Source organism: Galeopterus variegatus, unplaced genomic scaffold, assembly GCF_000696425.1.
Source record: "Galeopterus variegatus unplaced genomic scaffold, G_variegatus-3.0.2 Scaffold2550, whole genome shotgun sequence".
Classification (NCBI taxonomy): domain Eukaryota; kingdom Metazoa; phylum Chordata; class Mammalia; order Dermoptera; family Cynocephalidae; genus Galeopterus; species Galeopterus variegatus.
In genome coordinates this window covers 63,399-89,849 of record NW_007728661.1, presented here as the reverse complement: position 1 = coordinate 89,849, position 26,451 = coordinate 63,399, and the positions used below count along the sequence as shown (strand labels likewise).

Below are 26,451 nucleotides of genomic sequence, written 5' to 3'. Positions count from 1 at the left end.
GACCGGACCCGGCAACGGGATCGCAACCCTCAGTGTCGCACCCGTACCTGACCGGAACCGGCAACGGGATCGCAACCCTCGGTGTTGCACCCGCACCTTGCTCAGCCAGTGAGCGGCTGGTCTGTATGTGGGATCCGAACCCTCAGCGGGAGCATCGCCACGCTCTCAAGCAGCGCACTGTAGCAGTGCGCCACCGGGCCGGCCCCTTTTCTAAGTTTTTAAACAAAGAAAATGGCAGGTAGGAAGTCAAAGGGGGGGGGGGGGAGGAGTACCAAGGAGGGTGGGTGGGCTCAAGCTCACTAAAAAGTGATTTAAATTAAGTTCCTTCTTCCTCAGTCATACAGTAAAGTCTCCATTAGCCATTTAGCCACTTACTCATTCAGAGATTTCTGAGTTGTATTTTTGTTCATTTGCTTAGCTGTTTTTTGGTTTGAATTTGCCTTTTAGGAGGGAAAAAATAATTTTAAAAACAATTCCATAGCAAATAACTGTTATCAGTTCAAATTTATGCAATCTATACATATCTTCTAAAGCTATCTTACAGCATTCATTCGTCCATCACTCATCAAATATTTACTGAATGCTATGCCAGGTACACAGGCCAATCCTCTTGATACCCTTCTCCAACACACATACACACACACACACACACACACACTTCTTCGAGGCTGCTGCATCCACCCATCTTCTTTTTCTTGTACCATTCCAGTTCTACCAAAATTACCCAGCTATGGCCTCATCTGGTCCAGGAATCCTTCCCTGGCTTCTCCAGGCCACCTCTGCTCTCTGTGGGCCTTGTAAGGTTACAAATCCTCTAAGACTGTATAACTCTTAGAGGGCCCATTAGTCTGGCCTGATGACCTCAGCCAGAAAACCATTTGTGTCTTCACACCCATGTCGTGAGCACCCTGACAGCAGGGATGGGTCCACCGTACTCCCTGGAAAAGCCTGGCATTGTGCCGTAGCAGAGTAGGTGTTCCGTCAGGGCTTCTTAACTAGATCTGTTATAGCACAATAGGAAGTGCTGCTCAGAGAAGTAATCCTAGAGCCCAATTGCAAAAGAAAACCATCTGTGTACTTTCTAAGGTTTCTGAATGCTTTTAGTTGAAAAAAAAAAAAACCTCAGGAGAAAAAGAAGAAAAAAAACAATTAAAGAACTCCACCTCTGCCTATTAGTTATTTAAGGTTTTGTTGAGATTGAGTTGGTTCATATGATTGGATACCATAGACATTTCTTAGCGTTTTAGTGTTGTTGCCAACATTGACTCTTTTTTTTTTTTTGTCTTTTTTCGTGTCCGGCAACGGATCACAACCCTCGGTGTCGCACCCGTACCTGACCGGAACCGGCAACGGGTGTCCAGCTCCCCACTTGTCTGCCCTGAGGAGGACTATTCCCACCAGCCAGGACACAGATGGCCGAGCCAGAGTAACTTTGTAACTACTTGAGTAGCTACTTAAAGCAACCACTTGAAGGCTTGAGTGGGTTATTTAGGTTTTCTGAACCTGAAACTTTGTCTTAGTCCATTCAGACTACTATAGCAAATTACCATAGACTGGGTGGCTTAAACAACAGAAATTTATTTCTCATAATTCTGGGTGCTGGAAGTCCAAGATTAGGGCTCTAGCAGATCTGGTGTCTGGTGAGGACACACTTCCTGGTGTGCAAATGGCCTTTGTCTCATTGTATCCTCTCTTGGCAGAGGGTAGATGGAAAGGAAGCAAGCTCTCTTATGTCTCTTCTATAAGAGCACTAGTCCTATTCATAAGGGCTCCATCCTCTGACCTAATTACTTCTCAAAGGCTTCACCTCCTAATACCATTATATTGGGTCTTGGGATTTCCCCCCCAATATATGAATTTTGGGGGGATACAAACATTCTGCCCTTAACAAATATGGTCACTGCTTCATCTTCCTTCAATCATCTGGAGAGTCTTCTTTTACGAGGCTCTAGGCAGTGGTTTTCAGCATCTCCTACTTGTTTCCCAGGTGGCAGGGGTCAGATCTGAGGTCTCTCCAACCCAGCATCCTCCCTCAGGCATCCAGATGCACCTGGCTGACCACCTCTCCTCACAGGCTGGGGGCCCGCCACCACAGGACTCTCCCATCAAGAAGCCACCCACACACCACCGTGGTAAGAGCAGAGCTCCCTTGTTCACTGGGGCCTGCAGAGAACACTGGCATGGCAGCCCCAGCTCACTGGCAGTGAAGAGGCCCTATTCCTCCCCACCTCCCTCACTTCCTCCCCACGGGTTCTGAATCACCTCATCCTCCCTCTCTCAGGCACTCAGACAAAGACAGAAGAAACACAGCCAACAATTAAGAACGATGCCAGTCAACAAACCAAGTGAGTTCCTTTCATGCTCCTGACCCTACCCCTCACATCCCATCCACTCCTCTCCTCTAAGCTTTGACTTGAATACCTCCACCCAGTATGTGGAGAGAGAACACAATGGATTTCCATGTTCACCTTCATGAAGAAAGAGGATGCTCTTCCCCACCCTACTGGCTCTTCAGAAGGGATCCCAGAAGGAATTGCCCACTGCCTTCTGACTTACTTGATTCCTCGGTCCATTGTCATTTTTTTTTCTTCTCTTCTCAGTTATGGAGTTACAGTTCTGGATAAGGTAAGAAAATCCTCACTTTGAAGGGTTTGAGCCAGATGGTATCTAAGCACGGACATTCTGGAATTCCATGATAAGCTCAGGCTGGGACAGAGGGGCACCTTTCATGGATGGCAAGGGGACACTGAGCATAGATAGGGGCCTGGAGGGACCCTGTCATAGCCAAGGCAGAGAAGGTTTGCTCCACACAAGCCAACCCAGGCTCTGGTTCTCTGTTCTGGGATTTCAGGGGACCCAGAGTCTTTTTTTTTTTTTTTTTTTTTTTTCTCTCTAGGAAATCATCCAGCTTTCCGAGTACCTTAAAGTAAGTGGCATGTGACCTCTCCCTTCAACTCCTCTACCCACCTACCCCCTCCTCCTCCAGATTAATCTCACCCTCCTGCATTGTGCCCCCCAGGAGGCCCTACAAAGGGAACTTGTCCTAAAACAGAAGATGGTGATTCTCCAAGACCTACTGTCCACCCTGATACGGGCCTCTGACAGCTCTTGGAAGGTAAGGGAATAAAACCTCTGTTTACACAGAGCTCATGGGCCTCTATGTGTGCCCATCTCATTTTTCCACACCCTCCCAGCAGGAGAAGGGGTTTTCTCACTACTGAATAGTGAGCTGGGAAGAGGCAGGTGGGAGGATGGTGCTGAGACCTAGAGGTCAAACAGGTCACAGTAAATATATGGGAAAGCTCAGCTAAATCCGGGTTTATCAATGAGGGTCATGCCTCTACATACACAGGGAAGACACAGAACTGAAAGTAGCAAGAATTCCCACTTTTTAGTTTGTTAGAAGGAATGAAGGAAGATTCCAATACAGTTAATACTACTGAATATGGTAAATGTCAACTACTTTTGTATGGGATTCGTGCCTATTAACTCCAAGCCAGTATGCACCCACCACTCAGCCCAGACATGAATGTCAGAGTGGAAAGGGACTATAGAGATCATCTAGTCTAATCCTCCCATTTTTCCCATGAGGAAACTGAGTCTCAAAAAGGTCAAGTAATTTGCCAAAAGCCACCCAGCTAGTTAGTGGTAGAACTGGAACTAAAATTCAAGCCTCCTGATTTTAGTCCATTCATACAATATTCACAAATCATGGTCTCTATACTAAGCACTGGGCTAGCACTGGAAATTATGAGATTAATTAGACAGAGTTCTAATTAACACTTTTAGAGAGCCTATGGTTTTGTAAGGGAGACAGATGCCTAGTTAATACAGAGATATGAGAAAAAAATATTTTCAGGATATAGTACAATACACGAAGGAATGGATGACTCCAGAGAAGAGGAGAGCCAGGGGAATATTAATAGGTATAGACGCACTGCCAGGCAAATGTGGATGCAGGAACAGTACTTTAGGTGGGAGATTTAGCACAGGCAAAGATCAGAGGCATGATATACTCTAGCGCAGTAGTTGTCCAACTTTATCTCAGGACCCATTAATATTATTTTTTTTAATTACTGAAAATCTCAAAGAACTTTTTATATTTGCCATATGATAATTTACCATATTAGAAATAACAACAAAAATTTAGATTTATTAATTTTAAAATAACAAGTGAACTATTACATGCTAACTCAATTTTTTTATGAAAAATAACCGTATTTTCAAAAACAAAAAAAACTCAGTGAGAACAGTGGCATTGCTTTACACTCCTGCAACTTTTTAATGTCTGACTGGACAAAGATAGATAGATTCTCATATTTGCTTCTGCATTCAATCTGTTGTAATACATTCATCGGAATGAAGTCTATGAAGTCTATGAAGAAAATTCAGTCTCACACAAATATGTAGTTGGAAAAGGGAGGACCTTGTGGGTCTCCTGAAAGGGAAAGGTCTCAAGAATACCCAGGGATCCTCGAACCCCATGTTGAAACCCTTAGACCAGTATGTTCAGGGAACTACAAGCAGCCCGATGGCACTGAAGCATAAAGCAGCAGGTGCAGCAAGACAGAGCACACAACCTCACAGGCTTCCATAAACATCTTATCCTACATCAGAGATGGCTTGTGCTTAGACAGAGAAATAGAATTGGAGGGTGTGGGACAAAACTGAGAATTTGTAGTGATGTGAAAAAGACTTCCTAAGCTCAGTCCTCCCTTCTCACATCAGACATTGTACCTGAATTTGGTAGTCTACGGTCAGGCTCCTGATTACTAAGGGAGTCATTTTCATTGGCAGGGTAGAACCCTGGGCAAACAGCTGTGTATGCTGAACTAAATTGAGCTCAACTCACTCACTTGTTTGACATATATGGGATAAGTTTCAACTCTGTGCTGGACCCTGTGCTACAGGGACAAAAAGAAGTAGAGCCCTTGCCCTTGAGGAGCTCACACTCCAGCCAGGAAGAAAAAGACATGTGATAACTCCAGAACAGTATATTTGTGTATACAAAGTGATACATGGTAAAAAGAAGGGAGCAATTATTCTGTCTGAGGAGGAAGAGGGAAGGCTCCAAAGGAAAGAGATCATTATAGCTAAGTCTTGAAGGATGAGTAGGAGTTCACAGAAGCAGGAGTGCTGATGGGGAAAAAAAGAGCAGAAAGGAGAAGGGAGTTTAAGGTAAAGGAAACAGAATGATTACAGGCCTGGGTGTGACAAAGCACATTAGGTATAGCAGAGTGTAGCTGAAATGAAGGAATCATGTCAAAGCAGTACCAAAGAAAAGGCCTCAGATAGGTCTCTAGAATTACGGGATTTAAACTTTTTTCTGTTGAGCAGGGTATCTCAAACATAAATACTGTATGAACCCAGTTTTAAAGGAAAACCATATATATATATATATATATATATGTGTGTGTGTGTGTGTGTGTGTGTGTGTGTGTGTGTACACACACACACACACACACACACACACACATATATATATATATATATATATATATATATATATATATATATATATATATATATATATATATATATATATATATATATATATATATATATATATATATATATATATATATATATATATATATATATATATATATATATATATATATATATATATATATATATATATATATATATATATATATATATATATATATATATATATATATATATATATATATATATATATATATATATATATATATATATATATATATATATATATATATATATATATATATATATATATATATATATATATATATATATATATATATATATATATATATATATATATATATATATATATATATATATATATATATATATATATATATATATATATATATATATATATATATATATATATATATATATATATATATATATATATATATATATATATATGTGTGTGTGTGTGTGTGTGTGTGTGTGTGTGTGTGTGTACACACACACACACACACATATATACACATCTCTGATATATATGTTTATATCAGAGAGCCATGAGAGTGCACGCTACCTTCAGTTTGAGAAACATTTCTACAGGCAATAAGCAGGGTGGCTATGGAACTACACCTTACAGGGGTTTAAAGTACTACACTGAGCAATGTCTGGCCCATCCTTAGAAGAAGCTCGATCCTGTCCATGGAACTGAATTGAAAGGAAATGATCAGATCTATGTCTTAAAAGGTTCCCCAGCAACAGTAAGGACCCTGTGTCCAGGTGGGGGTGGGGGCAGTGGAGGCTCCTGTAATAACCCAGGTAAGACACAATCAGAGCTTAAATCATAGTAAGCATGGTGGGAATGGGGAGGATATCTTGAGACATTTCTAGGGTAGTCTTGGAGAATGAGCTTTACCCCATACACCAGCCCAAGAGCAGAAATTCCTCTGGCTTTGATTTTTTCCCTCCCTTTCTTCCCACCCCTCCCAATCTTCACCCTTCTCTTCTTCTTCCTCCTCATCAACCCCCCAGCTTCCTGTTTTTGAGAAAAATAGTCATGATACTTTTCAGATGAGATCTCTTGCCTCCCCCAAAACAAGACAATTCAACTCTATCCCTCCCATGAATGCCCCAGCATCAATGAAAGAACAGCCCCAGCCTGGTACTTGAGAAAAATAATTGGAAGAATGTGGCCAGAACTGAGACATTGATATCCAGCCCAGTTCAGACCTTTATTTTTTCCATTTGGCCTCCATGACTTGAACCTCCAATTTCACATGAGAGAAGCTCACCACAAACTATTAGAAGGATCAGCTCCCTCGGTTTCCTCCACCTCCAAGCTGACTCTGGGCCTTTTGGATGCCATAGGCTCCAGGGCACTGCTGAGACTCCTAAGCTGGGTCTGGCCTTCAGAGCTTAACAGCTTAGCCAGTAGAGAAAGGGAGTTCTCAACATTGGACAACAGAAAAACAGGAGCAGGGCACACTGGGGTTTTAACATCTGCAAAGTGAAATTGAGATCTTGAGATGACAGCGCAGCGGGGGATTGGCTGCAAGCCCTAAGCAATTCTGCTAGAGCAGAGAGATGAGTTGTGGGCTGGTGCTTCTGCAGTGAGGTGGTGGTGTTTCTGGAGAGCAGATCAGAGGCAGGGGAAACCACGCAGAAGCAGGAGCTGAAGCCCTCAGACCGGCACCAGGTGTGTATGGCCTCTGCCTTGCTCCCTTCTCCACCAAGGGTTACTGTGCCCTCTGAGCCCTGGGCTCCTGGGGTGTGACTGCCTAGGTCAGCAGAAGGCCTGAAAAAAGTGTTTCTTCCCCCATGCTATAAAACTGGGCTTCAGCGTGGGTAGAACTGGGGCTCAGACCAGAAAACTACACGCCCCATTTGCACCACCTTGGCTGTGACCTTCCTGCCTGCCTTGGGGAGTCTGGGAAGGCAGAGCTGTGGACAAGATTTTGTTCAAGCCCCTGACCCGGGTGGCCCTCATCCCCACTGAAGGGGCTATCATTAATTATTTTCTATTGCAACATGAATGGAAAAGTAATCTGGGGTTGGGCTAAAATTTTTTTAAAAAACAGTTGAAAGAGGCAAGTTGTTAAATCAAAGCCATACTACAGAATAGGGAAAGAGGGGATATCCAGAAAGGGTAAGAGACTGAAGAAAATTTAAGAATATTGCCATGGGCCTATCTGTTTTCTTCCCAAACTACAGCAACACAGACCTTATACTCAGAGGGTTTGGTTGTATCCTGCACTGTACATAAGAACTTAGGCGAAATAAAATGCATGGAGTCAGAAGATCTGAACCAGGGGAGGTGGGTGTGGAGCCAGTTGATTTCAGGACCTGTGGATTGACAACGAACAGAATGCAGGCATTCTACCAATTACTCCAAAGCCCAAACAGTGGAAGTCTTTGTCCATCTCTTTTATCTATCCCAAAGCCCTGTGGTTATTATAGATGCCAAATCCCTGACTCTCAGCTCTCTCTCATATGAGACATTAGGAAAAACATTAATAGCAGGAGGCACTTAAAAAAATTATTTCTGGCAAGATTTTTGCTTTTGCAAGGCCCAGCTGAGTAACACAGGAAGCAGAAAGGGTGGGGGCACCCCCTGGCTCCCATGCTGAGAAGAATTAGCCAAACAAGATCAAAATAGGAGCTGTGAGATACCACTTCCTGCCTCCCCCAGGCACCCTGAAACTCATTGAGGGAGGCAAAAGTCAAAACAACCCCCAGACTGTTATAGACTGGAAATGTTATGAGGGTTGGAAACGACCCAGCTGTTCTGACAAGAGGGGCCATGGTGTCTCAGGCCTGAAGAGAAGTTGAATTTCTAGACCCCAGAAGTGTCCCACAGGGCCTGCTGGAAAAAGCCGGAAAAAGGATATGAAAACCGGTTACTGCTAAAGAGGCCCATGGCCCTTTCTCTGGAAAACTTGCTCCCCCATGCACACATACACCTTAAATAAAACCCAAGGCCAGAAAAACAAAGCTTCTACCTGGCAAAAAGGAGCAAGCGTACAGCTGGAGGCAACAGCAAGGCAGCAAGGAAGCAGTTGGCTATGCAGCCGAAATACCGAGAAGCTGAGCAGCAGAGGCGGGCCTCTCTGCCTGCCTGCCTGTCTGCCTCTCTCCACTCTCACCCTAGAGATTAGCATCCGACAGACCCAGCTTGTGAATAAATAGAATGTGACTTTCTGGGAAGCCCTCTTACCCCACGCTGCTCCCACCCTGCTTTAACCTCTCTCTCTCTCCATTTCTTGTTCTCTTACAGAATTTCTCATCTTGAATCGTGTGTGTGTGCGCGCGCGCGCATGCTGCCATACTTTCTGGGAAGCCCTCTTACCCCACGCTGCTCCCACCCTGCTTTAACCTCTCTCTCTCTCTCCATTTCTTGTTCTCTTACAGAATTTCTCATCTTGAATCGTGTGTGTGTGCGCGCGCGCGCATGCTGCCATAAAAAAAGTACCACAGATTGTGTTGCTTTAACAAAAGAAACTTACTTTCTCACTGTTCTGGAGGATAAACGTTCAAGATCTAGGTATCGGCAGGGTTGCTTTCTCCTGTGGCCTCTCTCCCTGGTTTGCAGATGGTCACCTTCTCTCTGTATCTTCACATGGACTTACCTCAGTATCTCCCAGTGTCTCCTCTTCTTCTAAGGATACCAGTCATATTGGATTAGGGCCCACTTTCGTGACCTCTTTTTGTTTTTTGTTTTGTTTTTTTTTTTTGCATACTTTTTTTTTTATCATTACACAATGTAAACATTTTTTGTGGTCCTGCACCAATTTCTCCCTACCCCCCTCTCCCCCTCCCCCTTTCCCACCTCTGGTGGCCTCAGTTCCATCTCTCCTTTTGAAAGTTCAACAAATTATTGTGATTGTTGTATCCTTCTTTCTTTCTTTTTTTTTCCAGCTCCCACTTATAACTGAGGATATGCAGTATTTCTTTTTCTGTGCCTGGTTTATTTCACTAAACATGGTTTTCTCTAAGTTCATCTACATTGCTGCAAATGGCAGAATTTCACTCCTTTTTATGGCAGAGTAGTATTCCATTGTATATATATATACCACATTTTCCTTATCCAATCATCCATAGATGGACATTTAGGTCCAACTCTCAGCTAATGTAAATAGAGCTGTGATAAACATAGGAATGCAGATGTCCCTTCAACGTGATGATTTCCATTCCTTTGGGTACACAACCAGCAACAGGACTGCTGGATTATATAGCAGTTCTATCCATAAATGAGGAAGCTTCATAATGTTTTCCATAACANCATTTCTTGTTCTCTTACAGAATTTCTCATCTTGAATCGTGTGTGTGTGCGCGCGCGCGCATGCTGCCATAAAAAAGTACCACAGATTGTGTTGCTTTAACAAAAGAAACTTACTTTCTCACTGTTCTGGAGGATAAACGTTCAAGATCTAGGTATCGGCAGGGTTGCTTTCTCCTGTGGCCTCTCTCCCTGGTTTGCAGATGGTCACCTTCTCTCTGTATCTTCACATGGACTTACCTCAGTATCTCCCAGTGTCTCCTCTTCTTCTAAGGATACCAGTCATATTGGATTAGGGCCCACTTTCGTGACCTCTTTTTGTTTTTTGTTTTGTTTTTTTTTTTTGCATACTTTTTTTTTTATCATTACACAATGTAAACATTTTTTGTGGTCCTGCACCAATTTCTCCCTACCCCCCTCTCCCCCTCCCCCTTTCCCACCTCTGGTGGCCTCAGTTCCATCTCTCCTTTTGAAAGTTCAACAAATTATTGTGATTGTTGTATCCTTCTTTCTTTCTTTTTTTTTCCAGCTCCCACTTATAACTGAGGATATGCAGTATTTCTTTTTCTGTGCCTGGTTTATTTCACTAAACATGGTTTTCTCTAAGTTCATCTACATTGCTGCAAATGGCAGAATTTCACTCCTTTTTATGGCAGAGTAGTATTCCATTGTATATATATATACCACATTTTCCTTATCCAATCATCCATAGATGGACATTTAGGTCCAACTCTCAGCTAATGTAAATAGAGCTGTGATAAACATAGGAATGCAGATGTCCCTTCAACGTGATGATTTCCATTCCTTTGGGTACACAACCAGCAACAGGACTGCTGGATTATATAGCAGTTCTATCCATAAATGAGGAAGCTTCATAATGTTTTCCATAACAGCTGCACTAATTTACTGTCTCACCAACAGTGTAGAAGGGTTCCCCTTTCTCCACATTCTCACCAGCATTTGCTATTCTCTGTCTTTTTGATACTAGCCAGTCTAACTGGAGTGAGATGATATATCAACGTGGTTTGGATTTGCATTTCCCTGATGCCTAATGATGTTGAATATTTTTTCATGTGCCTGTTGAACATTTGTATATCTTCCTATGAGAAATGCCTATTCAGCTCCTTTGCCCATTTTTTAATTGAGTTACTTGTTTTTTTACTGTTGTTTGAGTTCCTCGTGTAGTCTGGATATTAATCCCCTGTCAGATGCATAGTTTGCAAATATTTTCTTCCATTCATAAGTTGTCTTTTAGCTCTGTTTACTGTTTGTTTGTTTTATATTTTTGCTGTGCAGAAGCTTTTTAGTTTGATATAATCCCATTTATTTTTTTCTTTCATTGCCTGTACTTTTGGGATATTCTTCATAAAGTCTTGGCCTAGTTCTATTTCCCAGTGTTTCTCCTATGTTTTCTTTATATAGTTTCAGGTCTTACATATAAGTCCTTAATCCATTTTGAGTTGATTTTGGTATATAGCAAAAGGTACAGCTTTACTTTCATTCTTCTGCATATGGATGTCCAGTTTGCCCGGCACCACTTACTGAAGAGGCAGTCCTTTCCTCAATGTATGTCCTGTTGCCCTTGTCAAATACCAGTTGGCTATAAGTATATGGGTTGATTTCTGGGTTCTCTATTGTGTTCCACTGGTCTGAGTGTCTGTTTTTATGACAGTACCACGCTGTTTGGGTTACTATAGTTTTGCAGTATAATTTGAAGTCAGGTAGTGTAATGCCTCTGGCTCATGATTACTCAGGATTACGTTGGCTATTGGGGGTCCTTTGTTATTCCATATGAATGCTAGGATTGTTTTTTTCTATTTCTGTGAAGAATGTCATTCGTATATTGATGGGGATTGTACTGAATTTGTAGATCACTTTCAGTAGTATGGACATTTTCAGTGTTACTTCTTCCAAACCAAGAGCATGGAATGTCGTTCCACTTTTTTGTGTCCTCTTTAACTTCTTTCAGCAATGGTTTGTAGTTCTCATTATAAAGATCCGTCACCTCTGTTGTTAAACTAATCCCGAGGTATTTTATTTTTTTGGTGACTGTTGTAAATGGGCTTGCTTTCTCAATGCCTTTTACTGCTGGTTCATTATTTGAGTATAAAAAAGCTACTGACTTTCATGTGTTGATTTTGTATCCTGCAACTTTACTAAAATCGTTTATCAGTTCTAAGAGTTTTTTGGTAGAGTCTTCAGGCTTTTCTCTCTGTAGGATCATGTCATCTCAAACAGGGACAGTTTACTTCGTCTTTTCCAATCTAGATGCCCTTTGTTTCTCTTGCCTGATTGCTCTGGCTAGTATTTCCATACTATGTTAAATAGGAGTGGTGAGAGTGGGCATCCTTGTTCCCATTCTTAAGGGAAAAGCTTTCAGCTTTTCTCCATTCAGGATATTGGCAGTGGAATTGTCATACATGGCTTTTATTGTGTTGCAATACTTTCCTTCTATACCTAATTTGCTGACTTTATCATGAAGGGATGTTGAATTTTATAAAATGCTTTTTCTGTATCTATTGAGATAATCATACAATTTTTGTCCCTTATTTTTTTGATGTGGTGTATCACATTTATTGACTTGCGTATGTTGAACCATCCTTGCGTCCCTAGGATGAATCTCACTTGAATGTGGTCTATAATTTTTTTGAGGTGTTGTTGTATTCTAATATTTTGTTGAGGATTTTTGTTTCTATGTTCATCAAAGATATTGGTCTATAGTTTCATCTTTGTCTGGTTTTTGGTATCAGGGTGATGCTGGTCTCATAGAATGAGTTTGGGAGAATGGCCTCTGTTTCAATTTTCTGGAATAGTGTGAAGAGAATTAGTATTAATTCCTCTTTAAATGTCTGGTAGAGTTCAGCAGTAAAGCCATCAAGTACTGGATGTTTCCTTGTTGGGAGAGTGCTGATTACTGCTTCAATCTCATTGCTTGTTATTGGTCTGTTCTGGTTTTCTATTTCTTCTTGGTTCAGTCTTGGTAGTTTGTATGTGTCCAGAAATTTATCCATTTTCTCCAGGTTTTCAAATTTGTTGGCAAAGTTGTTTATAATAGTTTTCAATGATTTTTGTATTTCTGTGGAATTGGTTGTTATGTCTCCTTTTTTCATTTCTGATTTTTGTTATTTGGGTCTTGCCTCTTCTTTTTGTAGTTAGCCTAGATATTGGCCTATTTTGTTTATCTTCTCAAAAAAATCAACTTTTTCTTTCATGGATCTTTTGTATCATTTCGGGGGTCTCTATTTCATTTAGTTCTGCTCTGATCTTAGTTATTTCTTTCCATCTACTAATTTGGAGATCGGATTGTTTTTGTTGTTCTAGTTCTTTGAAGTGTAGTGTTAGGTTGTTTACTTGAAATCTTTCTATTCTTTTGATGTAAGCAGTTTTTGCAAGAGACTTCCCTTTTAGTACTGCTTTTGCAGTATTCCACAGGTTTTGGTATGTGTCTTTACTTTTGTTAGTCTCAAGAAATGTTTTGATTTCCTGTTTAATTTCTTCTTGAACCCATAGGTCATTCATGAGCTTGTTGTTTAATTTCCATGTATTTGTATAGTTTTCTGAGTTTTGCTTCTTATTGATTTCTAGTTTTAATCTGTTATGGTCTGAAATGATACTTGAAATAATTTCAATATTTTAAAATTTTTTGAGATTTGTGACCTAACATATGGTCTATCCTGGAGAATGTTCCATGTGCTGATGAGAAGAATGTATATTATGTAGTTGTTGGACAAAATGTTCTGTAGACTGCCAGGTCCAGTTGGCTTAAGTGCAGTTTAAATCCTGTGTTTCTGCTGATTTCTTGTCTAGATGCTCTGTCCAGTGCTGACAGATGGGTGTTCAGGTCCCCTACTATTATTGTATTGTGATCTATCTTTCTTTAGGCTTAATATTAGAGTTTGCTTTACATATCTAGGTGCTTCAGTGTTGGGTGCATATATATTTATGATTGTTGTGTCTTCTTGATGGATAGATCCCTTTATTATTATATACTGGCCTTCATTGTCTCTTTTTGTGGTTTTTGATTTAAGGTCTATTTTGTCTAATATAAGAATAGCTACTCCTGCTCATTTTTGATTTCCATTTGTGTGGTATTAACTTTTTCCATACCTTCACTATTAGTCTGTGTATGTCTTTATAGGTGAAGTGAATCTCTTGAAGACAGCATATAGTTGGGTCTAGCTTTTTAATCTAATCAGTCAGTCTCTGTATTTTCAGTGAGGAGTTTAAACCATTTACATTTAGGGCTGTTATTGAAAACTACTGTCTTACTCCTGGCATTTAATTGATTTTTGTCTGGATGTATCAAATATCTTTTGTTCCTCTCTTCCCCTTTTATTGTTTGTCTTTGATGTTTGTTGGCTTTCTAACATTATAAAATTTAGTTTGTTTCTCTTCTTCATTTGCATTTTTGTTCCCACGGTGGGTTTTGTTCTTCCTTGTGTATTTATGGTAGTAATTATCGTTTTTTGGATTCCAGATGCACAACTCCCTTGAAGATTTCTTGAAGGGCTGGTTGTGTGGGGGTGAATTCCTGCAGTTTTTGATTTTCTGGAAAATACACTATTTCTCCCTCATTTATGAAGGGATATCCTTGCTGGGTATACTATTCTTGGCTGGCAGTCTTTTCTTTTAGTATTCTGAACTTATCATCCCATTTTTTTTTTGGCCTGTAGAGTTTCTGTTGAGAAGTCTGCTGTTAGTATGATAGAGAGTCTCCCTTATAGGTGACTTGGCACTTTTCTCTTGCTGCTTTTAGGATTGTCTGTCTCTGAGCTTTGCCAGTTTGACTATATGGTGTTTCAGACAGGATCTTTTTGGATGAATCTATTTAGGGATCTTTTAGCCTCCTGGATATGAAGGTCCATGTCTCTCTCTATACCTTGGAAGTTTAGTTATTATTTCATTGAATAGTTTTTCAATGACTTTTCCTTTCTCCTCCCCTTCTGGAACAACCATGATTCAAATGTTTGTGCACCTAAGGTTGTCTGCTAGCTTTCTTAGATTTTCTTCATTTTTCTAAATTCTTTTTCTTTTTTTTCTTTTTTTTTTTTTCTGTCCACCTAGGTTATTTTGAAAAGACTGTCTTCAAGATCAGAAATACTTTCCTCTCCTTGTTCTAGCCTGCTGCTTAAGCTTTTGGTTGTGTTTTTTACTTCATTGAATGAATCTTTCAGTTCCATGAGTTCTACTACAATCTTTTTTAAGGTATTAATATCTTTGTAAATTTCTTCCTTCATATCCTAGATTTTTGTTTCTCATTTCATTAAGTTGTATAACTGAGCCTTCTTGTATCACATTGAGCTTCCTTAAGATCATTGCTTGGATTTCCTTTTCAGTCATTTTAAGGGTTTCCTGCTCTATAGTGTCTGGTATTTGAGAATTACCACATTCTTTTGATGGTGTCATATTTTCCTGGATTTTCACACTTCTAGTAACTGTACATTTATGTCTGGTCATTTGGCAGAGCAGTTGCTTCTTCTATCATTCTGTAGTGGCCTTTGAGGAGAGAGACTTCCTCTTCTTTTTCTGGTGACTCTCCTGTGTCAATGTAGTTGAGTGGCTGGTGGGCCATCTGTACAGTGGCAGCAAGCCATTTTTATGGTAGCTATGGCTGTGGCAGTGGCTGTGGTGGACTACCTGCACGAAAGTGGTGTTTTCAGCATGCTCCTGCCTTCTGCTGGGCAGTGGGCACTGCCCACAGCTCATGCCTAGGACCCTGTGCATACTTCTGCCTTCTGACAGGCAGGGGGGGCTGCCCATGGCTCCTGCCTAAGACCCATGCTCCTTCCTTCTGCCAGCCAGTGGGGACTGCCCTCAGCTCCTGCCTGGGACCCTATGTGTGCTCCTGCCTTCTCCCTCATGGTTTCATTTTAACTCAGTCGCCTCTTTAAAGACCCTACCTCCAATTCTGAGGTAGCAGGAGTTAGGAATTCAACATATGAATTTGAGTGGATGGGGGCACAATTGAGCCCATAACAGGGTGGGTAATGGAAGAAATAAATATTCCCCCTAGAAGGTGAAACCCCTCTAGCCTTACTGGTCTACACTTTAGAGGTAAATAAATGTCCATGTCCGAGGCTGAGAGGAGATGAGGAGTGCAGTAGTGCCTAGACAGGGGAGGGAGGTAATGAGAGAGAGAAAGGACAGCTTAGAAGCTTTCCTTCAGGTGGCTCCCTGCTATGATACCCTGGGCCATTTGATAGAGAACCTCAAGGTAAAAGGGGGCCAGTCTGATTTTTCTTTGTCCTAGTGCAGAGAAAGAGAAGACCCTCTTCTACCTATACATCCTTTGTCATCCTTGCTCCTCTTTACCTCCTGCAAGAGTTCAGTTCCACAAACACTATTTGAGCACTGACCATGCGGTGCACAGTGGGCTGGGAATATGGAGTTAATCTCTTTGCAGACTATATTTTGGCCCAACTCATTAACTCATCCTATTTGCTCCAGGGACAACTTAATGAAGATAAACTGAAGGGCAAACTGAGATCCTTAGAAAACCAGCTGTACACCTGTACCCAGGTAAGCACTCTGGAGGACACGTCTAGCTTGGCTACCTACAGTTAAATAAGGAGAATGCTTAACCTCGACCCTACTTTCTAGAAATGCCACCAGAGGTTAACATAGCCATTCCTACTCACCCAGTTCTGGCTTGGCCATTTTCACTTTGGTCCCTAATCCACCATTTCACTATCTCCCATCCTCCTCTCCCTTTCTCCCAGTATCCTTCCCTTTGCACCCTGGAAAGGAATCCCAGCACTAACCACTTTGTCAATTCCAGGGGAACCTTGAAAATATCTGAAACTATAGGGTGAGGGCCTTGGTAAAGATTCACTCCACTCAGATAGAGCTTCACAGATCCCAATCTTTGAACACATGAGTTGGATGCTATAATGAAGTCTTGCAAAATGATTTTCATTCCATGGGCAACTTTTTTCTAGTACCAACACTAAAGAAAGTAAAAGACTATGACTGTTGGCTCTTCTGTGACACTGTTAACCAGCTTTAGTAACCTCTTAATTGACAAATCTTGGATTACAAGAGATAGAAAAAAAATCAGCTTTCACATTTCAGAAGTGATGGTTCCCTGACAGGTGGGGAGATGTTGAATGAGAGAATGCAGTGGAGCAGGCAGACTTCTCCCCTTTGGAGAGAAAAGGTAATCCTGCCAGATGGTTGGGGTCTTGTAGGGAAACAGTTTATATATAGTTTGTAAGTTTCCTTGTCCACAACTTTTATTTTTTCAGTATAACCTGCTTTGTCAGGCTCTTATGAACTAAATAATGCCAATCAAGCTTATAAGAGACCAACATATAATCCAGAACGACAGTCTAATTCTCTTCAATGGGGGATAAATCGGCTGGCCAGTGATCAGCATTGTTAAGTCCAATAACTGAGACAACCCCCATTGGGGTTAACAGTTACTCAACCAGTAACTCCTGGATCTACTTTTTAATGAAAATCCCCAAAACATACAGTCACTCATTTAAATCCAAGTTTTCAGACAATTACAAAGCTAAATGGAAATTATTTCCTACTGATCCCTAAATTTGCCTCATCAGGACTACTGCTTACCCTGCGGGTAGTAGAGAATTGACAGTAAAAGCTGCCTGTCTTCCCCAAAATTACAGGGCATAACAGATGAAAGGTATGGGGAGGGTTAACCCCCCAGTGAATTTGCCAAGCTGCTCTTGTGTCTCTTTCTTAATCCTGAAGCCAAGAGGAATTTTAAAATTCACATTTTCTCTTTTTTTTTCTTTTGGCAGCTGGCCAGTACAGGGGATCTGAACCCTTGATCTTGGTGTTATCAGCACCATGCTCCTACGAAGTGAGCTAACCAGCCAGCTCTCAAATGTATTAATTTTAAAACATTATGTTTACTAGGGACTGCTCAGGTCCTGGAGGTAACAAAGATTTTTAAAAAGCAGCAGCAGCATGCTGCCCGCCCTTTGAATTGAAGGAGTTCACAATTGAGTAAGAGAGACAAATAAGTCAATAGAATGGAATAGAGGCATGCAGGGGATACCATGTGAACATTATGAACACTAAGAAAAGCTGCCCAATCCATAAGGAGTTGGGGGAATAGGAGTAGCCAAAATTTGTCAGAACTGATGATACCTGGGCTGAATTTTGATCATGAGTAGAGGTTAACCAGGTAAAAAGGGTGGGTGAGGAGGCTCTAGGCAGAAGCTATATGGGTAAAGGCAGAGGCCTAAAAGCACAGTGCTTAAGGGACCTGCAAGCAGTTCAGCCTGGGTGGAGGTAGCATGGGATGAAAGTCTGGCTTGTAAGTAGGAGCAATGCCAAGGAGTTTGGATGTGATCCTTAGGACACTGAGAATTTATTGAGAGATTTATGCAGGGAGTGGCATGATCAGACTTGCATTTTAGAAAGAACCCTCTAACTGCAGGACTGAAAAGTGTCTGAAGGGAAGCAAGGCTTAAAGATAGAGAGACTATTGCATTAACCCATATAATAGTATTATTAGATCTGAACTAAGGAAGTAGCAGAAGGGATAGAGGACATAGACATGAACTGTTAAGGAGATTGACTACTGGGAGAAAGTGAGAGAGAAATGAAGTATGACTGGCTGGTTTAGGGCTTAGGAGACTGGATGGGGGATGATGCTGGTCACTGAGATAGAAGCCCAGAAGAAAGGAACAAGTTTAGAAAGAAGAGTTGTTTGGACACAATGCACTTTAAGAGCCTGTGGAAGGCCTAGGGTACAATGCCCAGCAAGCCTAGAGCACTGTTTATCCCCCCACTCACCCCTCACATCCCTTGAGGGACTCTCCTTGCTAACTCTAGCCAGGAAGAAAAGGCCCACCAGATTACCTGCATCTCTGCCCTGGAGGCAAGAACCAACTTCTTTTCATTTCTGTACCCAGCTCAGTGTTTCGCACACAGAAGCTCAATGTGTATTTGTTGAATTGTATCAAATTTGTAGAAATACTCCCCTTGGGGAATGAAAAAGGTGCTACTGGAAATGGAAGACCAGAAGAATAACTATGAGCAGAAGGCCAAGGAGTCACTACAGAAGGTCCTGGAGGAGAAAATGAGTGCAGAGCAGCAACTGCAGAGCACGCAGGTGTGGGGATGCACCGTAGTCCTTGGGGCTGAGGACCCTGCGGCAGCTCTGGGGAAAAAAAGAACCAGCTGCACAACTCCCTGAAACCCCCTCCTCTCTTGTCTCCTTCAGCGGTCCCTGGTCCTAGCAGAGCAGAAGTGTGAAGAGTGGAGGAGCCAGTACGAGGCTCTGAAGGAAGACTGGAGGACTCTAGGGACCCGGCACAGAGAGCTGGAGAGTCAGCTCCATGTGCTTCAGTCCAAACTGCAGGTACTAGGCACTAGGGGTTGGGGGAGAAGGCAGGGCATAGGGAGGAGGGGTGGTGATAAGAGAAGCTGTTCCTGCATTGGGGCCCCCAAAGGCAGCTGATAGCATCTAGCTTTCAGTTCCTCACTCATTGCCTACTTTGTACCACACTCACTGTTTAAGCTCTGAAATGTAATTTTGAGTTCAGCAAGGATGTCTGCACTGCCCATTCAAATGAACTAAGTCATTGGAATGACACTATCCAAATGCAAAGGGCTGGGATGAAATATTCATTGGCCTAAGAATGTCATCCCTAAGCCACTCTCCAAACTCCATCCCAGCAGAGCATTCAGTTCAGAAGTGCCCACTATTGGCAAAGAATAAATGTCACTATTTACAAATGAGTATTAACTAACACATCCTGCGATGTGTTTTTTAAGCAATTACAGTAGACCCTTGACATTCTGAAGTGTTCCATCATTTCCAATCTGTGTTACCTCAGAAAAGTTATTAACTAACCCCATAAGACTCAGTTTCCTCATCTCTAAGATAGGATAATAGTACCTATATAATAGTATTATTGTGAGGATTAAATAAGGTAACCCATGTAAAGCACTAGCACAATGGCTAGCGCATAAAAGCCATCAATAAATATTAGCTATTACTTTGCATAATCTTACCTACTTGGTTTGGAATTTTGTAGATCCACCTCAAAAGCTGATCCTTTATAATTTTTCTGAAGCAGGGGAGGAATAGCCCACTTGATAAGAGACAGTGTGTGAGCCCTACCAAAGGAGTGAACCTAGCTGGTCACTCTGCATCACATCCACATCTCAACCTTTGTTGTTCTCTCCCCATCACCTTTTAGGCAACTCTTATGAGGTTTTGTTGCTGTTGTTGTTGCTGTTTTAACCTTAAATTTCTGTAAAAAATGGACCTACTTCCCCCAAAATTCATAGTGCTAGAATGAGAAGTAGAGAGAAAGTAAAAACATCTAGAAAAGCGATGACTTGGTATTCCTTAATTTACTGATTTACCAAGGTGTCAGGACATAAGTCCCCTGTGAATATCAAAAGTAAAATACACTGTTGTGTGAGGAACACAGCAGAGCAAAGGAAAGAATACAAAAAAAACCCCAGAATTTCCCTATTTTTCCATTTCCCTAACATTCCTTGTCTCTAAAATTCTACCATATTTTCTAGAATTTTCCTCTTCTATGGGACCTGCCCTCAACCTCCACCCCAGCACTGATATGCTTTTCTGTTGGCCCCTCCCCCTCCTTATAGGGAGCGGACAGCAGAGACCTACAGATGAACCAGGCCCTGCGACTTTTGGAGAATGAGCACCAGGAACTGCAGGCCAAGATTGAACAACTACAAGGGGACAAAGACCTGTGCAGCTCAGATACCCAGGACCTACAAGGTACCATTCTCCTTGGAGGCCTTCAAAGCATGGGAACCATGGCTGAGTGAACACAGAGAATGGAAGCTGGGTGGAGAGAACGGTTTCAGCCTTCCGCTTTGCTTGGTTGGCTTTATGATTTCATTTTACCTTGAGGGAAAGGCAGGGCTGTTTTAATCATGCAAGACTTAAAATTAATTTTGCTGCACTAGAGTATCTTGTTGTATGAGCCCTTTTTGGCCCATCCGTCTGGGCCACATCACAGCTGCTCTTATATCAGTCACACATGTCACGGCCACATTGCTAATTTGAAAGGTAAAGGTCAGTTGAAACACAAAACACAGTGAAGGTCTCCCAGTCACAGCCTCTGTGTCAGCTGAGAGAGAGGACCAGATAGTAAGTAAATACAACCCTTAATTCAACCCAACATTGTTGATGCAGACAAATCTGAGGTACCTGGTTTCTGGCTTACCTCTTCAGAACTGGAACAAATACAAGATAGAGCAATTTCCATTTGACACATTTTAGAGGCCACAGACAAGATAGCACCTATTACTAATTTCCATCCTCAGGTGTAGAGTTCATTAAGTTTTGGGTTCTTCTATTTTGGTTTGCAATATTTCATTTTCAGATCAACTGAAGAGGTCAGAGGAGCAGAAACTCACCCTGGTGGCCAAAGTACAGCAGTTGCACAGTAAGTTTCCTTTCTAGATTCTGAAAGTAGCACAGGTGGCTTTCTGGTGTTCCTGGGTCTCCTGACCCACAAAAGGCATCCAGAGGAGGGACTAGGGAGCCAGTCTTTGGCATATCTTCTACCTCTGTGCATTTTCAGTCCCCCTTCTACTGAAGTGAGGTCATTCGCATGGCTCTTCACAAGTTATATATTAGCCCCCGTTCTTTTTTTTTTTTTCTTTCCTACTTTTCTCTTTCCATGCCAATGACAACACTTGCATTTCTCCTAGACTTGCAGATTTTAAGAAGTATCGAGTTTTCTATGGCAGTTCTTACTTTACATATTCTAACTTATTATGGACATGAATATGTCACACAGACCTTTGACACCAGGTATGGTTTAGAAAATAAGCTCACACTACACATGCCTCAGTCTACTTCAAAACTACATATTGAAGAGGAGAAAGGGCTCTTCAGAATTTTCAGAATAAAAGCTAGAGAACCTGGGCCAACCCCATGGCGCACTCAAAGCTCACACTACACATGCCTCAGTCTACTTCAAAACTACATATTGAAGAGGAGAAAGGGCTTTTCAGAATTTTCAGAATAAAAGCTAGAGAACCTGGGCCAACCCCGTGGCGCACTCAGGAGAGTGCGGCGCTGGGAGCGCAGTGATGCTCCCACCGCGGGTTCAGATCCTATATAGGAATGGCCGGTGCGTTCACTGGCTGAGCGCGGTGCGGGCGACACCGCACCAAGGGTTGCGATCCCCTTACCGGTCACGAAAAAGACAAAAAAATATTAAAAGAGCAAAACGACCACAGGAAGAAGAGAGGAAGAACACCAGCAGACACTGTCTAGCTCCTACAGGGCAGGAACTGGATGGGCAGAAAGTCACTTCAAAACCATGCCTTTACTTATTCAATACATATTTATTGAGCCCCTACTAAGTGCCAGGTACCTAGACATATGCACTGAGGCTGTTGTAATAAACAAAACTGATAGTTCCTTCCCTCATGAAGCTTACATTCTAAGTAAGCTCTACAGTCCAGTGTAGAGTTTCTATAAACAAATAAATATACATCAGGTCATAAGAACTGCTATGAAGAAAGGGCTGGCCCATGGCTCACTTGGGAGAGTGTGGTACTGATAACACCAAGGCCAAGTGTTCAGATCCCTATATAGGGAGAGCCGGTTAGCTCACTTGGGAGAGTGTGGTGCTGACAACACCAAGTCAAGGGTTAAGATCCCCTTACTGGTCATGTTTTTTAAAAAAAAGAACTGCTATGAAGAAAACTAAAGCAGGTTAAAGGGAAAACAGTTGCTGGGGGGGTTTTTTTGTTTTGTTTTGTTTTTTGTCTTTTGTCTTTTTTCCGTGTCCAGCAACGGATCGCAACCCTCAGTGTTGCCCCCGTACCGGACCGGGGACCGGCAACGGGATTGCAAGCCTCGGTGTTGCTCCCGCGCCTCGCTCAGCCAGCGAGCGGGAACCGGTCTGTATGTGGGATCCGAACCCTCGGCAGGAGCGCCGCCGCGCTTCCCAAGCAGCGCACTATCCAGTGCGCCACCGGGCCGGCCCCAGTTGCTGTTTTATATAGGGTCGTCTGGGAAAGCCTTTCTTCTATGGTAACATCTAAGCAGAGATTTGAAAGTAAAGCCATGGTAGAAGGAGCATAATGACAGTATATTCACAGCAAAGCACCACAGACTAGGTGACTTGAAGAAAAGAAATTTATTGAGCCACAGTTCTGGAGACCAGAAGTCCAAAATCAAGGTGTCAACAAGGCTGGTTCCTTTTGAGAGCTTAATTTAGGGAAGGATCTATTCCAAGCCTCTTTCTTTGGTTTTGTAAATGGCCATCCTCTCCCTTTATCTCTTCACTTTATCCTTCCCATGAGCATGTCTGTGTCCAAATTTACCTTTCTTATGACAACACCAATCATATTGAATTAGGGCCCACTTTAATTACCTCATTTTCACTTGACTATGTCTGTAAAGAACCTATTGCCAAACAAAGTCACAATCTGAGGAACTGGGGGTTAGAACTTCAACATACAAATTTTGGGGAACAAAATTCAACCTAGCAGATATGAACATCTTTAATAATTAAGGTTCTAGGCAAAGTTCTGGAAAAAGACTCGCTCTAGTAAATATGCTAGCATAGACAAGTTCCTTGTGTTTTCCAACAGGTCTGCTTCAGAATCAATCCTTACAACTTCAAGAACAGGAAAAACTCTTAACAAAGAAAGGTCAGCAAATTTAATACCACAAATTCTAAAATATTCCTCTTTCCTTGGCTGCCTAGAGGCAGGGTATGGGCTACATAACCTCTTAGCTCCAGTTCTGGGAGTCTGTTAAGTCAGGGATGTTGGGGAGCTTTTTAAGGACTAATCATTGGCTCCGAGTACACCTTAACTAGTTAGCCTTCTATCCTGAGAGGCATATAAGCTGTGAAAAAAGGATTTCTGCTCTCTCTGAAAACATGTTTGTGTTGAACATTTCAATAAATTGATTTTGAACTCAGGATTTCATGTCAATTTTTGCACACTTGATTTTCCAAATCACATCTAACTTCCCAGCTCCAAATCATGTAGCATGCAAGAGTCAACTCATTCTTAGCCCTAAATAGTCTGCTTCCCAAGCTTCCTGAGAATTCCTCATGTATCTGGAGGAGGCAATAACTCCTCACTTATCCACTACACATGGCCTTTTGTTTTCTCCTCACAATCACTGGGTATAATATAATAGACAATGCAGATATTATTATGCCCACTAGTATGGATATGAAAATGATGGTCTATGGTCACCCAAATTAAGGATAGAGCTAAGACAACAATCTAGAACTTCTGACCCCTAGTCCAGTGCTCTTTTCACCAAGACGAAGGCTGCAAGGTGTCTGAAAAACCATCTTTAACCACACGAAGATAAATTTTAGGATAATGGTGCTATTTTCACCACTTTGAAATGAGGACATAAGATTATAATGTTGAAGGATCCAGCAAGCCTACCTGACAAAGTAGAAAGGATGTGACATACAACCAAAGAAATTCAATGTATTCACTAAAAGCATCTGGCCTTAGAAAAGACTGGGGATACAAAGAAAAGTAAGATGCCAACACTGCCCTCAAGGAGCTCAAATTCCAGCTGTCTGTCCATGCTGAGCAGGGTCCCAATGGGAATTCCTGAAGTCAGAGAATTCCATTCCACTCAGTCTAGCCAAGGGCAGGCCTTCCCTTCTTCCCTTCCCTCCCCCAACTCCTAGGGTTTCTCACTAAATGACAGGGCCCTTCCTCAGTGTGCGTGCCTCACTGTCACTGAGAATCTGGCTGCTTTTTTAGATAAGGCTTTGCCTGTGTGGAGTCCAAAGCCCTCCCTTAATGAAGAGGAGCCTGAGGGTACAGGGAAGGAGAAAGACTGGGATCTCAGAGACCAGCTGCAAAAGAAGACTTTGCAGCTCCAGACCAAGGAAAAGGAGGTGAGACAGTAACCTCAGGTAGCCTGGGGCTCATCTGAAGGATGGCAGGAAAAACTGCTGGGAGGCAACCAGAGAGCAGGGATTTCAAAGTTTAAATTATGATTGGATGCCTGCAGGTATTTATTTGCCTGTTTAAAATGTCTTTGCTTCTGGATTGACTTGTCAATCTTTTCCCTTCCTTATTTATACCAACCTCTTTCAAGGTTTTATTAAATAGTTACCTTTTGGAAAGTCAACCTAAACTCAAACACATTTAATAAACATATAAACTTGTCAAACTTTGTCCCACACTGAGTATTTTAAAGCTTTATATAGGGCTTTTTAAATAGCAAAACTTGGGCTGACCAGTTAGCTCAGTTGATTAGAGTGCAGCCTTATAACACCAAGGTCATGGATTCGGATCCCCACATCAACCAGCTGCCAAAGGAAAAAAAAAAAAGGATAAATAAATAGCAAAACTCTTCCTCTCTGCATACTCACAAACATACACATTCTCACACACATTCTCATTCTCTCACACATTCTCATTCTCTCTCATACATACACATTCCCAGAATTATCCATATGCAACTAGCTCCTGGGGAACTGACTGGCACTAAGCTCACTTCTAGGTCTTTTGTGCTATAAGAACTTCATTTTTTGGTGTCCCCCATTTACAAGGCACTTGCACATACACTGTCACATAAAAGCACTTACACATACAGTATGTAATGTTATAATCAATCATTTAAATGAACACATTCTGGACAAATTACATGAGAAACAGTTGAAAGGCAAACTGAAATTGCTGAGAAAGCCTGGAAAGGAAAGATGGTAAAAATTCCAAATGAGTGAAGGGGTAACTTACACAGGGTAGTCTCCCCACCTGAATTCTGTCCCAGACCAGAACTGATGATGATGACCTTGGTGATATTCCCCCCCAGTGCAGAGAACTGCATTCAGAGTTAGACAACCTCAGTGACGAGTATCTCTCCTGCCTGCGTAAGCTGCAACACTGTCGAGAAGAGCTGAAGCAGAGCCTACAGCCGCCTCCCAGAGTAAGAGGGTCCATCCTCCAGTACAGCCCTAGATAACGGTGGGATGATCCCTTCTTCAGCCAAGTCCTGGAGAGAAAATTTATCACCTTATGCCAATACCTGGCCAGCCTGTGTCACTCCACTTGGTTTATACAATACTGACAGTAGAGCAACCATGGAAAGAAACACTGGCTCATGCATCCAAGCCCAATTTTCCTGGAACTCTTGAGCCTGGAGGGAAAGACTTGCTATTAGCTAAAGTATGAAAGGGTATTCTTTTAGAGTACTATGAGCATGGTGGCAAGGATAGTGACATATGAACAGAGAACATAATTTTCCTCAGTTATTTTCCACCCTTCATTATTCATATCAGCATTTATGTATCTGGGGCAAGAGACCACTATTTTTATCCTAAGGGAGTGACAGAAAGTGGGAGAGACAGTGAAGTAAAAAGCTTTTTCTCCACCACCAACCCAAGGTTTTCCACTGGTCTAGAATAGCAAGAGGAAGATTATTTTTACCTATATCTTCTCCTACCAACTCATGGCCACCTTCTATCTACCCCTCCTCTCCCTCCACACAGAGGCAATGTGGCCGATGGCTCCCGATGCTGATGGTGGTGATTGCTACAGCACTGGCAGTGTTCCTGGCCAACAAAGACAACCTGATGATCTGAATAACTTGTGACAGCTGCCTTGGGTGAAAAGCAAGGAACTCAGTGGAAAACTCAGAAAGTTTGGGTATTTCATAGCTTGGGTTTTTCCCCCCAACTGAACTGGAATTCTGACTTCATTATTTTTTTAACCTACTGTAAATAAACTTCACCTGTTTAGACCATGCCTCA

At 41.9% G+C, this 26,451-nt stretch overlaps 2 protein-coding genes across 6 annotated transcripts in view; one reads left to right on the top strand and one right to left on the bottom strand.

The window, feature by feature from the left end:
* Positions 1-26,451, bottom strand: part of LOC103598266 (UPF0739 protein C1orf74 homolog) — an 88,897-nt gene that overhangs the window by 60,366 nt on the left and 2,080 nt on the right. The gene's annotated exons all lie outside the window — the stretch shown is intronic.
* On the top strand, positions 1,604-26,446 carry TRAF3IP3 (TRAF3 interacting protein 3). Of its 5 annotated transcripts, XM_008582250.1 has the most exons (9): positions 14,953-16,252; positions 18,678-18,818; positions 18,930-19,067; positions 20,330-20,465; positions 21,076-21,138; positions 23,306-23,365; positions 24,455-24,591; positions 25,515-25,628; positions 26,191-26,446. In XM_008582250.1, exons 1-9 carry the CDS (start codon positions 16,091-16,093, stop codon positions 26,281-26,283), a joined length of 1,044 nt encoding a protein of 347 aa, XP_008580472.1. In that variant the 5' UTR covers positions 14,953-16,090; the 3' UTR covers positions 26,284-26,446. The 5 variants fall into 5 exon arrangements, with proteins under 5 accessions (XP_008580476.1, XP_008580472.1, XP_008580473.1 ...); XM_008582251.1 differs by lacking the exon at positions 18,678-18,818; XM_008582252.1 differs by lacking the exon at positions 14,953-16,252 and having other exon boundaries at positions 18,302-18,818.

Excerpts from the sequence above, each read along its gene's own strand:
- TRAF3IP3 (XM_008582250.1), top strand. The coding sequence starts at position 16,091 with ATGCGGTGCACAGTGGGCTGGGAATATGGAGTTAATCTCTTTGCAGAC. Across the intron at positions 20,466-21,075 it reads AGATACCCAGGACCTACAAG|ATCAACTGAAGAGGTCAGAG; the intron begins GTACCATTCTCC and ends TTTCATTTTCAG. Across the intron at positions 21,139-23,305 it reads CAAAGTACAGCAGTTGCACA|GTCTGCTTCAGAATCAATCC; the intron begins GTAAGTTTCCTT and ends GTTTTCCAACAG.